This window comes from Xyrauchen texanus, chromosome 24 (genome assembly GCF_025860055.1).
Source record: "Xyrauchen texanus isolate HMW12.3.18 chromosome 24, RBS_HiC_50CHRs, whole genome shotgun sequence".
NCBI classification, from domain to species: domain Eukaryota; kingdom Metazoa; phylum Chordata; class Actinopteri; order Cypriniformes; family Catostomidae; genus Xyrauchen; species Xyrauchen texanus.
Window position 1 is genome coordinate 7,953,099 of NC_068299.1, and position 13,557 is coordinate 7,966,655.

At 37.1% G+C, this 13,557-nt stretch overlaps 1 protein-coding gene across 1 annotated transcript in view; it reads left to right on the top strand.

Moving 5' to 3' along the window:
- The window catches only part of LOC127618036 (cartilage acidic protein 1-like), a 43,537-nt gene extending 36,278 nt beyond the window's left edge, over window positions 1-7,259 (top strand). Inside the window, exons 12-15 of the mRNA XM_052090256.1 lie at window positions 3,247-3,392; window positions 3,482-3,524; window positions 5,525-5,668; window positions 6,635-7,259. Of these exons, the coding sequence (XP_051946216.1) occupies window positions 3,247-3,392; window positions 3,482-3,524; window positions 5,525-5,668; window positions 6,635-6,750 (449 nt within the window). The 3' untranslated portion in view covers window positions 6,751-7,259. The remainder of the gene's footprint in view (window positions 1-3,246; window positions 3,393-3,481; window positions 3,525-5,524; window positions 5,669-6,634) is intronic.
- The last annotated feature ends 6,298 nt before the right edge of the window (window positions 7,260-13,557 follow it).

The following is a 13,557-nucleotide window of genomic DNA, read 5'->3' on the forward strand; positions in this document are numbered from 1 at the left end:
TTTATTGTCATTTGTTTCATTTAATATTTAGTCCTTTCAGATGGAAAACATTTATACATATAAATGATGCGAGCAGACAGAGAAGTAAGTTTGAAGTAGGTTTGGGGCAGCAGAAATAGAAATAAACCTTGTGTACATTGTCAGCTTTACGCGAAGCTAAAATGCTATTTCTAGCCATTTTATATGCCATGTTACCAGGTATGATAATATTTTTTTAATCAAGAATATTCACTTTAGATCATAATTTTCTTTTTTTTCTAGGAAGACCTTTTGATATTAGGGCAAAAATCGTATTCTTGATAATAAGTTTTGTATTGTTTTCCTGTAAAAATATCATTACACATCCTTAAAACAAGAGGTTTATAGTCAAAACAAGTAAAAAATTCTACCACTGCTGAAGAAGTAATCCAAAGTATTTAGAATACGTTACTGACCTTGAGTAATCTGATGGAATTCGATACAAATTACAATTTACACCATGTATTCTGTAATGTGTAGTGGAATACATTTCAAAAGTAACCCTCCCAGCCCTGTGTATATCATTGTCAGCATGCTAATTACAGCACTGTCTCAAGAATTGTGAACCAATATATATATATTTGCTAATTTTAGTGATGGTGCTGTAATTAGCATGCACTGCTTTAGCTGTTAGACAGTTTGTGAGATAAAACCCTATGGACAAACATCGGAGCTACAACCATACACTTTCAGGTGAATGCTTTTTGTTTATTTGAGCATCCCATTGCAAGTTAAAAATATTCTAACTTTCTCGAAATCCCTTAAATCGGTTCAAATCCATTGTGGTCTGTCTAACTGTATTGGAATGCAAGAACACATCTTATGCAAATGCCCCCAGAGAAACGCATCAAGTCAGGAACAGGTGAACCCAAAAACATCCTAATAATACAGGGCTTCCTTAAAGGGATAGCAAATTGAAAATTCATATTCTTTCATTGAAATGATGGAGTTCTATACATCCCTACTAAAGCAAACCTAAAAAAAGTTAGTTATGAAATTGACCACACATGTGAAAGATCCATTCTGTAATTGCATCCACTGTGCAGAATCAGTCACGGAAATGTTCAGGGTTGGCGAGCACAGGGAAAACAAGCGCTCGCTCTGCTGATTCATTACAGAGAGACAATTATGATGTAACTCCAGGTCATGTTCAGTGGGGGGCTCGGGTCACATTCTGTTATAAAGCAGAAACACAATCCTCCATGTGGAGGTCGGTTCCTTGAATATCCTCATAGACTGGAGTCCCGGTGGGAAGCAAAGAGAAGCCTGCAGGTGCAACAGCCGGTGGCAGCCAACCGAGACCTTCCCCTGGAGTCGGTTCTGTTACAGATGCTTGGCAGCACATGGCTTCATGAAGGAGCTATTGGGACACATTTTTTGCAGGGACAGACTGCCAGCTAGAAGCTCTGATCGTCCAGAATGTGCTGTCAAAAACAAAATTATCAGTTGTTACAGGAAATCCCCACAGGCTTATTAATAATTGTGTACATGTTCATGGCTGCCATAGATGGCCTCTATCAGTAAAAGTGTTTCTAAATTGAGCATTCCTGTGTCTTTACTGGTAGAGCATGGCACTAGCAATGACAAGGTCAAGTTAAGTGCAGCATTATCAAGTGCAGTGACCAAAACCTTGCATAATAATTTTCCTCAGTCAACATCGTCTGATAAAATAAAAATCATACAGTGCGTGCAGATGCTCAGTATGGCTCTCTTCCACAGCTACACTGTTTCTTTTACTAACCATTGTTGAAATGTCATCCTTTTTGTCTTTAGAAGCACCCGAGCCAGCATGGGCTATGCCAGGAACCCTGTGGATCTGATTACCTAAGAAATGTTGGTTTAATTAAGATCTGTGAACACAGTCAAAGCTTCTATTTTGCTTGACTAAAGGTTATAACGTCAAAAAAAGTCTAGCGGTGCACTCTGTCCCTCCTCATTTCAGCCCCTTTGAAGCTTTGCCTTCTCGTCCACCACATTTGTTTCCCTTGAATGGTCTCTCAGATGATCATGACACTGCTATAATGTCTCCTCTAACTGTCACCTGCTGTTCCTGCCATGTCTCTTACAAACCGATTCTTTCTGGAGACCTGAGGGCAGTCAATAATTGGATGTTGCTCCCTTTTAAAAGGATATTTTACCTAAACATATATCCTTACCATTATGGCATGGTCTGCACTAATATAGCGCCTTATTAACCTTAGTGGTATTCAAAGTGCTTTACACTGCATCTCATTCGCCCATTCATACACCAATGACTGCAGAGCTGTCATGCAAGGCACTAGCCTGCCATTGGGAGCAACTTGGGGTTCAATGTCTTGCTCAAGGACAGTTCGTGTGGGGTTGTGTGGGCCGGGAGTTGAACCACCAACCCTGTGATTAGTGGACAAACCGCTCTACTACCTGAGCCACAGCCACCCCAGTATCCCATTATCATTTACTCACCCTCATGAAAGTCTCATGTGTCTTTCTTCTGTGGAACACAAAAGTAAAATTTAAGAAAATCCCAGTCACTCTTTTTAATAAAATAAGTGAATGAGTACTGGGGCAGTCAAGCTCAAAAAGGACAAAAAAAGCACCATAAAAATTTTTATAAAATGTGTCTAAATTACGTTTTGCACTATACTCGAAGTCCTTGGAAGTCAAACAAATAGCTGTGTGTGTTCCACTGAAGGAAAAATATAATTTGTGTTTGAAATGACATTAATATTAGTAAGTTACAGAATCTTATATATTTGTTATAAATAAATCCTTAAAACAATACAAATTTAATATGTATTTTAGTGGAAAATAAGTAAAAAAAATACAGATTAAGTATAAAGTCTGGTATATGAGTAGCTCATAGCTTTAATGCCTCAGTGGTTGCTATGCCAGTAATTCTTTGGCCTGTGAACCCCACACACCAGCAATTATGGAAAAACAGTTCTCCCTCTATCAAATGAGACTTGTTTAGGCCTCAGTGCTCATAGCGCTGCCCATGGCTCAGACAGAGAGCATTCTTGTGCATTTGTTTAAGAGCTTGCGTCCTCCTTGCCAAACCAGTGCCTATTCCATCCTGGCCTTTGCCGAGAAACTTCTTGGGAGAGTTCTTTCTCCAGAATGGTATTTTTCCATGGAGTGCTGTACGTTAAGAAAAGAAATCATTCATTATGTCTCCTAAGCCTGAGGGAAAGTTATAAAGAAAGACTGTTCATGAAGTACTGAAAGGATTCCTGCCTGCTTCCTTGGCAGGGAAAGATGTGGCCACCAGTGTGGAAGTGTTCTGGCCAGATGGACGTTCTTTGGCCAGGCCACTTGAACCCAGTGATATGAACAGAGTTATGGAGATTCATTACCCTGAAAATGAGGAGGCTGCGACCCCAGCGTTAGAGATCGAGGTACACAACCACTTTGCCTTGCTCACATGTTTCTTTTCTGTGAAAGATGCAATTGTTGTACTCATAAAAATGCTCTTTCTTTTGTACAGTGTGGACCAGGATTTGAAGTAAATGAAAATGGCCGTTGCACTGGTAAACATTTTTTATCTCTCATAGGCTGCTCACTGTTGCTAAGTATGGTTTTCACTTCTCTGCTGAGAATGTTAATGTTGTTTAGTTCTGTTCACACAGTTTCGTTTTTCAAGGTAGTGAACAACTACATGTACAACTGAATTCGCTGTCTATAAAATTAGGTAGAGTCAACCAAATTGTTACAAAGTCCATGTAGTGTGTACAGAACCAAATTGTAACTAGTACAATAAATACAGTTTACTAATTTGCACATTTTGATATTAGACCTGCGGTGTAGGACTGAACATACATTATGGTTAAAGGCTCTTTCAAGGCAAGTCAGTCCACTCGGTGGCCATCTTTGGAACGCTCTAGGACAGTTATTTTCCTGGGATACAAGTACAAGTACAGCTCCTAACGTCTTGAATGGGGAAACACCAAAATCTCCAAAATGTTTGGTCACGATTGTGATCAAATAACATATTTCAAACCAGCAGTTCAATCTGAGAGTAATATGTAATAAAGTGTGTTTTATCTCAGATCACGAAAGAAAACATATTTTTTACGCTGGTCCATGTAATACACATGCACATTCTTGACTTATCTGACAGGCAATGTCTCTATCAAAAAGCTGATTGGCTCTTTTACCCATAAGGCAGGACTTCTATTTTCTATACCCACCATTTTGGGCCTCCCATACATTTTAATACAAGTGGTCCATCTCTGCTAAATGGTCTGTTATGTCCAGACAATATATACATGCTTTAAAAGCAATAGCTTAAAGAGCATAAATAAACCATGGCATCTCTATTGAGAGCAGTTTGATTACATTTGCTAGATGATAATATTTTTCCAGTTGCAAACTTTAGTTTGGTCAAAAATAACACCACACATGTTAAACTATTGGTATCTATGTTTCTTGTTTACAGTCCAAAAATGTTGCTACTGTATGATTATTACTGTGGCCCTGTTCCAAAACCTAGTTAGCTGCCTAAATCAGTGTTTTCCCAACCACTGTGCCATGGCAAGTTCCACAAAATAATAAAAAAAAATGTATATATATATATTTGTTTTTCTAATAGTGCGTAGTTCATATGTCGTGTTTTAGTGGCCTCTGCTGTCACTGCAGGGACATTTTTTTTTTATTCTGCTTCATGTGGCGTCTCTGTTATTCATCTGTTCTCTTCATAAATAAATAAATGCATACTCCGTTATATGCTCGTCCTGTAAGTTCATGATTAAAAATGAAATGTGAATGAAAATGAAAGCTATTAAATGTCTTATTATCATTAAAATATGAAAATTAAAATGACTGGTAATAATAGATTATGACTGAAGTTTTACAACCCTGTCTGTCAAAATGATGGATGATGAGGAAAGTCTAACGCAATGTGAAAAAAAGGTTGGGAAAAACTGGCCTAAATAGGCAGCATTGTAAAGCATAATTTTACAATTCTGACAAATGTTCCAAAAAACATTCAAATGTATTTATTTTTAAGGCAGCATCATGTGTGTCCATTGTGGAGAAGCAATCCAAGAATGAATCAGTGGAAAAAAGAATACAACATTCTTATTGTTATGCTTGTTAAAGAGTACGGTGTTGCTCGCTTGGCAACATGCTAAGCTAAACCCTATTAAAATCAATTAGGAATATAGTCTCCTGTGCTCTTCATGTGAGGAGCGACATTTGCATGATGCTGATTTGCTGCCTATGTAGAGTATTTGGTCACCTATGAGGTTCCATTTCATTTTGGAAGCTGCCTTAAAAAGTACAGTAGCTGCCTATGAAGGCAGCAGACACCAATACAGCTTAATACCATTGGTTTTGGAAAAGAGCCTATGTCAGTTGGCAAGATCACAGTGGAGCAACGCATGTAGTCTGTACTTCCTTTAGTTCACACATAGAATGATAACTTGGGGATTCACTCCTGTAATCAATGCATTTGTTTTTCCTGAAAACGTGCAGTGTATATTGATTGATTTGTGGTTACCTTATGTTTAATTCCCCCTTTTCTCCTTAGACCGAGATGAGTGCACACAGTTCCCGTCTGTCTGTCCCCCTGAGCGACCCGTCTGCACAAACACCTACGGGAGTTTCAAGTGCCGTGCAAACAAGAGGTGTAACCAGGGATTCGAGCCCAATGATGAGGGCACAGCATGTGTAGGTGAGTTGGAACTAAAGCCAGATGACTTAAGTGGAATGATGTTTTAGGGCATTAAGAAGTCCCTGAGAAAAGCTGTTTGCCCACATTTCCCAGTAATGTAGTCTTCAAACTTTGGCCTGCTTCAGTTGAATTTAGACCTGTGTTTGCATTACACATTCCCAAATGAAAGAATAATCACAATTGAGATTTCTTTCTTTCTCCTGGACATCAATGAGATTAAATGGAAAGCAAATTAAGACTGCTGAAGTCTCCTACTCTAATTGTCCCCTAAGAAAAAGTCACTAGTAGTGTCACATGTCTGTCTGTCTCAAGAGTTTCAGAAAAGATCTCAACAATGTCACAATAAAAATCTGAGATTTCAATATGAACTCAATTCATCAGCTTCTTAACAAATTGTCCAGGGCAAAATTATCTGATCTGTATGTTTTACATTTGTATATAAATGTTATAGTTCCGTTCTTTTACTGTATGTTAACTAGTGTCAAATTTGTTTAATTTCGAATATCTCCTAATTAACTTTAGGAAAAACATTATTGCATTAGAAGCTATTATAGAAGTATGTAATGCATTTAGTAATCCTGTAATCCTTTAGTTCAACTGGTTGGTAGAGCATGGCGCTAGCAACGCCAAGATCATGGGTTTGATTCCCAGGGTACACACCAACTGATAAAATGTACTGTATACCTTGAAAGCACTGTAAGTCACTTTGGATAAAAGGGTTAGGGTTAGCTAATAGAGCGCACAGATGTATGACTCTTCCTCTCAAAAAAAAAGAAGAAAAAAAAACAACTAAATAAAAATTTCCTCTGGGTCAACTGCCAAAAGCTTTTGTAAGGCACCCGTTTGTACACTGCCATCAGTTTTTCCTCTTAATACTACTTAAATTCTTCCTGTTATTTCACAGACTGTTAGACTTGATTGAAAATAGTGACTCAAAAAAAGTTTTTCCCTTTTTTCACTCTGCAGCTCAGGTGGCTTATTTTGGAGAAAACAGATCCTCAGCCTCCAAACTCTGGGCTCCCTTTCTGGGACATCTTGTACATGCTCTATTCTCTGTCTTCACTCCCTGCTTGTGGGCATGAACAACAGAGGCTCTCCTGACATCTGCCACCCTGCTTGGTCTCTGTTTCACTGCTTTCCTTCTTTTTCTACACTGAGAGGTTTGGGGGTCGACTATTAAATGAACTCTCCATGGACGTGTCACATCCCCTGTCACTCCTGCAATGGCTCACTTAAGAACTGCCATCTCTAAAGGCTTTGTTCACCATGCACACAAATCTGATCTTTAGGACTGACCTTTAGGACTGACCGACTGACCTACACTGGCATTTTGCAAGTGATGAAATCTGATCCATTTGTTCAGACAGTGAAGTCAATAACTTTTGTATATACATCCGTATATTTGTTGCTATAGTGATTACGTAAACGTCAACGCAATGCCAAGTGACTTACTCGTACAACAACTGTCAATAAAACTGGAAATTTTGCCTCTGCTCATGTCTATAATGACCAGCCACAATGCTGAACTCACGAGGTACATGAGAGAACATAAACGAGAGGCATTTTACACATAATGTTTTTATTACACTATGCTTTTTACGTCTCCTAGTTGCACACTTCTTGCATACTTTGTATAATGTTACATATACATTGTATCCCAAGTGAGAAAACTACTCCGATCTGAACGACATGTTCCAAAAAATTTATTTTAATCTGATTTCAAACCACACACGGATGTGGTTTGTATCATATATATATATATATATATATATATATATATATATATATATATATATATATATCTCAATCATTATATTTTTTTATGGTTCAGACTACAAAAAACAAAATTAATGTCAGATATGCAAAAAAAAAAAAAAAATTTAATTGCTGCAGTCTAAACACAGCCAATCAGATCTGTTGAAATAATTCTTAGCCTCAAATGATTCCTGTTTTAGGACAAAGCATTCTCACTCCACCGAGAAAAACTGACCAAATACAGTACATAGCACTCTGCAGCCTTTTTGCATCAGATTTGTCAGCTGTGATGTGGGGTGAAATTGGAATTGGAATGATCTTTATAGAAGGCAGTGTCTCTGCGTGGGACAAGCACGCAAACAATCGGTCAAGGGTTCACATGAATTCTAGCAAATTCAATCACACATCGAGTCCTGCCAGGCAACCGCGTGTTAGCAGGCTTTTCAGAAGAGCATATGCCCAGCCATCTGTTTCATGCAGGGTTACATTCTTTGAGCTCTAAGTAGTAATACATTCACGAGAAAATTGTACCACACACTTTTGACCCTCAATAGTACATGTGACTGCTGTCAGTATTGGTGCATATTTTTTATATGCAGAACACATATAAGGTTTCAATTACCAAATTTAAATTCCACCGTGATCTTGCTGCAAAACCATAAAACCAGACAACCATGTTGTGATCAAAAACTTTTATTTTTTATATTTTTTTTATTTGATCATACAGTACAGTTGAGACATTCTCAGGTTTAAATATTACAGTATAAATTCTTAGGATTGATTATTACTTTGGTGGGTTGAAATAAAATACAGAGCTGTTGCCAGCATTTGAGTGCAGGTCATGAAAAGTTTAATATTTAAGTTTAATACAGTCTTTCTCCAGCGAGAGTTCACCTAAAAAATGAAAAAACGTCCTTATTTACGCTCACACTTATGTTGATACAAACATGTGATTTGCGAACTTCTGTGGAACAGAGATGCTGTTGAGTGTCCAAATGACTTTTTTCCATGCAAAGCTCCTATAAGGACCATTGAAGTAACATACAAATAGACCAACTTGTGTGTCATAGTCCAAGTCTTCTGAAGCCATACAATTGCTTTGACTGAAATTCAATATTTTATCTGTTTTGGTTTTCCCCCTTGCTCCAAACCATTAGACTAAATAGTAAATGCATAATTATGTTAGACATTTTGTTTTATACATTTTTCATTTTTGTTAATTTAGTTCTTTTGGTGTTCCTAAAGTTGTCAGATAATACAGATCTCTATGCAGAACATTCACCATAGGTTAATGAACCATATGTGCAATGAAAATGTCTTGCCAACCAGTTAGCTTTGGATGAAAATGTTGTTCTTAACAACCGAATTGGACTAGATGGACAGGAGATTCAATTTCTGTGCATACGGGTTGCCAAAGAGTTCAGAATCCACATCCACGCATATCATAACTCAAGAAAATGCATTGGCTAAATATTCCTTAAACTCCAAGGTGAATTGAATGTATTTTATTAAAAAATGTTCATGTTGTGGTTCAGGCAAGACATGGGCAAAATATGGCAGCTATTACAGCAAACAATAGCTGATGGATGACACCTATAATCATATTTTAAATAGTACAAGTACAGAGCAGATTAAGTCAAGTTTACAGCTTATTTCAGTGTCATGTTTATTAGGAGAGGGAAGACTGTAGAATCTCAAACACGTGTCATGATATTTAAAACTGCTCTGCCTTCATGTTTTCTGCTATAACGGTCCCTGCTAAAAAGACTTGCATGAATGGTTTATGCTGGTTAGTGCTGGTCTAGCTGGCTGACCAGCAAAGCAATGCTGTTAAACTGCAAAAATGGTGGTTAACCAACATGGTCTTGTTGGTGCAACTGGTTGGCCAAGAAAATGAAGCTAGTTGAAGACCAATTTTTACTTTGCGGGCGAACAGTCTTCATTTAGTTCGCCTAAAAGTTATGATGTAATGCACTGATGTTTTTGTTCGTCTAAGGTATTTGTTTGGTGATACTTCTGTTCATGGAGATCCTGAAATTCTTGACCTTGAAGATCTTGGCTTGTCGAAGAGCATTGATGATTGTGAGCTGGGGGAGGGGCTATCTGTTTGTTCGAACACAAAATACGGGGGCATATTAGGAAAGCTATTTGAAAACTATGTTTATTTTTGCAGTTCTGTTCGGTTGTACAAGTGGCGCAGAAATTACACACTATCATTACAGAATGAAGAGCCTTATCAGATTATACAATGTACCGCTACCGATGTTTACATCACCTCAACTCTGGGTCATTATGTCGGAATATTTTATACGAGAATAGCATGCAAGTCAATCATATTCAAAGAAAAGGTGGCAATGTTAAAGGGATAGTTCACCCAAAAATGAAAATTCTCTCATCATTAACTCACCTGCCATCCCAGATGTGTATGACTTTCTTTCTTCTGCAGATAACAAATGAAGATTTTAAGAATATCTTGGCTCTGTAGGTCCATACAATGCAAGTGAATGGGTGCCAACATTTTTACACTCCAGAAAGCACATATAGGCATCCTAAAAGTAATCCATATGACTCCAGTGTTTTAATCCATATTTTCAGAAATTATATGATTGGTGTGGTTGAGACACAGATCAATATGGAAGTCCTTTTTTGCTAGAAATTCTTCTCTCCAGTAGGGGCGATATGCATAACAAATGTGAATCACCAAAAATACAAGAAGATTATTGTGTAAGTTAAAGTGGAGATTGACTAAGCAGGGAGGAGAATTTATAGCCAAAAGGACTTAAATATTGATCTGTTTCTCATGCACACCTATCATACCTTTAAAATATTGGCACCCATTCATTTGCATTGTATGGACCAAAAGAGCTGAGAAATTCTTCTAAAAATCTTAATTTGAGCTCCGCAGATAAAAGAAAGTCATACACATCTAGGATGGCATAAGAGTGAGTAAATGTTGATAGAATTTTCATATTTTTGTAAACTATTTCAACCTTTCATTATTTTAATGAATTGTTGTTACTTTTTGCTGAATTCACAAAAAATTCAGATCCATATGTAAAATAAAGTTGAGAACTTTTCAGTGTTAGTTTTCATTTTGTGTCATTAATCTCAAATTCTAAACAACGCATAAATCTGTACATTCATGAGTGGTTTTAATGTTCATTCAGTGCTAACTGACCCAGGAAGCCTGAACATCTCAAAGCCAAATGCAAACTTCAACAGGTGAATGGAGCTAGTGTACGTTCAAGAAGAGCACATCCATATCTCAGACTAGGTTGGGCATATGGGTAACCCGAGGCTTTTAGAGTTGAATGTTTATTAAGTGCTAAATGAGCCTGGAAGTCTCAGCTTCTCAAAACTAAATATAGCTTGGGTAATTATGAGAAGGGCATGTCTAATGTATATCTCAGCCAGGTTATCTGAGGCTGTTTGAAATTCATCTCTGGTAAGGGCTCTGAAATGGTTTTTAAGACATTTCAGATATTCAGACTTGGAGTTAGTCTAAGAGAAAAATAGAGCGACCAGGCATAGAGAAATCAAAAGAAGAAAATGAGCAAGATTGGATCTTTGAATGGAAGGCAAACGGTCCTAGTCTGTGGAGATGAGGTTTGTGCATGTTTGTTGTCTTTAAATGCAACATTAGATTCCTACTGCTGGGTCAGGGTTTCAAAGAGCACTGTGCTGGGGGTGAATGTAGGAATGCACTGGGCCATGCACCTCATGGTTAAATATAGCAGAACATAGCGCTCACGCCACTGACGTACCTGTTTATCCAGGTGCTCTCCTCTGGCTATTACTGGGCGATCAGCCAACAAGGTACATTTGAAACCTTGTATGCAGATACTAGACTGAAAGACATCACACAGGTCAACTTTTCATCAGGATGGTTATAATGTCTTTTCCATTTACGAAGTAACCAGCCGCACTGTATACATCAACATGGTTTCATGAGAAGTGAGAATGATCTAACTTTATCATAAATACATGAAGGAATTCTTCTCACTGCACAGTGACTTTGACCTTTTCTAGCATCTGAATGTCTGTGGAAAGTTGGGAACAGTTTCAGCTATATGATCAAATGGTGAAACATTTATGAATGTTTGCTTAACCATTCAAAGTAATCATTGTTGAAATGACATTTGTTTTCATTTCATTTTACATTTATTCATTTAGCAGATGCTTTTGTCCAAAGCTACTTACAATTGAGGAATGCTGCAACATTGGCAATTTATACCAGTGGCAAAAAGCAACTTTGGAAACTATAGCTTTCCAAGGTACAAAATACTTGTACAAGTTGTTAAACAACAGTAAAGCTACCCTTTTAAAGAAGCGTTTTCTCAGTAATTACACTACACATTATTACTAAGAAAATGTTAAGCTATTGAAAGCCATTTAAGGTGGTAATGTCTTTTTAAATCTTGTGGTAAATAATAGATGGTATACTGTATAAGCAACATTTTGCATGTAAAACGATAACAATAAAGCTAGGCAACAACAAAAAAACAAGAATCCCAATGTGGAGGACAGCATTAAAGAGAATTTACCCTAAATGCAACCAATAAACCTAAAAACACTAATATAAACTGAAAACATAATGGTGAGCAAAATGTTTTTGCTATTAACATTTTTTGTAAAAAGCCTTATTGTCTCATAGTCCATGTGCATAGACTCAAATGAACTGGTCAATGTTTTTTTAACCGAACACTCTTTTGCATCCATCTTTGCTGTTTTAAATTGTCTCTCTATTTAAACATGCTCTAGATGGATGTATTTGACCGTTGTGCATTGTCAAGTCAATTGTTTAATAAAAATATATCATTAATCTCCTGGACAGATTTTTTCTTAAATTCCCTCTAGCTGTTCTCTGTAGACACTTTGGCTTCAATTCAGTACTGGCCCGATAAACTAAACTAAAGATGGGATTGGAAAAGAAGAAAATAGAACTGAAATTTAGCATCTTTTCTTGATGGATGAATAACTCCGCTTGGGAGGTCTGAACATCACTTTGATGTGTTTGCTGCCATTGGCGTTCCTCAAAACAGAATGGCTTGATTCAGAGAATCAAAAAACTGGAGGACATACAACGTAACTTTGCAACAATGGAATAAAAAAGTGACATTTTACTTTTACTAAGATCTCTGTTGATTTGTTTAGACAAATATGAAACCCAATGGGTTGATACAAATATCCTTTGTCAAATTCGGGTTAGATTTGACAACTCTGGTTAGCTTACAGGTAGTTCTCTAACAGCAGTAATGTTTTTATTTATTAAAGGGCTAGTTTACACATCATGAACAACATGATGGTGAGTAAATGATGACAGAGATTTCCTTTTTGGGTGAACTGTTTCTTTAATAATTGTTTTTAGTAAATATCCCTTAATCAGAATTATCATCCCATTTGACATTGGTTAAGTTTGACATTTTACATTTCAGAAGTGGTTAAGTGGTTAACTCAGAAGGTATGGGTTTGTGCAAGGTTTTTCAGACTGTGTGTGTGTGGTCGGGCTGGTTATTTATGAATTAGATAGAATGAGTCAAAGGCATTGAACAGGTCAATATCTTCCTTAGATCACCAAACAACATGCAGTATCCTTGGACTGTACCCTCTGAAACCTTTCTTAACATTGCTAAGCATGTCTTACAACACAGCTTATTGCAACTGCACATATTTAGATTTGTGAGCTGGATGTAACATCCTGCAACATACACCAAAATAACAGTGTTAGTCTCTGAGGTTAAACACCACTAGCCAAAGCCAACATGGTCAGCTTTGAGAGGAGTGATCCAAAAGCAGTCAAACCATAATATTTGAAGTAACTAAATCCGGCCAGGAACCAAAGAGTAAGTCATGGAGATTGAATCATGTTCATCCTCTTTTTGTTGAAAAAAATTATTTTGAAAGCACTGCAGGATGATTGTTTAAATAATAAATGTACTCCTCTGTATAATGATTGAAAGAATCATGTTCAAGATTAAGCTGGTACGTAACAAGCAGAAACATGAAGATTTCCCTCTAATAAGATCTTGCTTGCTCTGTACTGTTTCTTCCGCAACTGTATGATCCCTTGATCTCAATAAATTCATCCAGAAATGTGTAAATACAGATGGCTTTTTTTTGAAAGTCGTGCCACT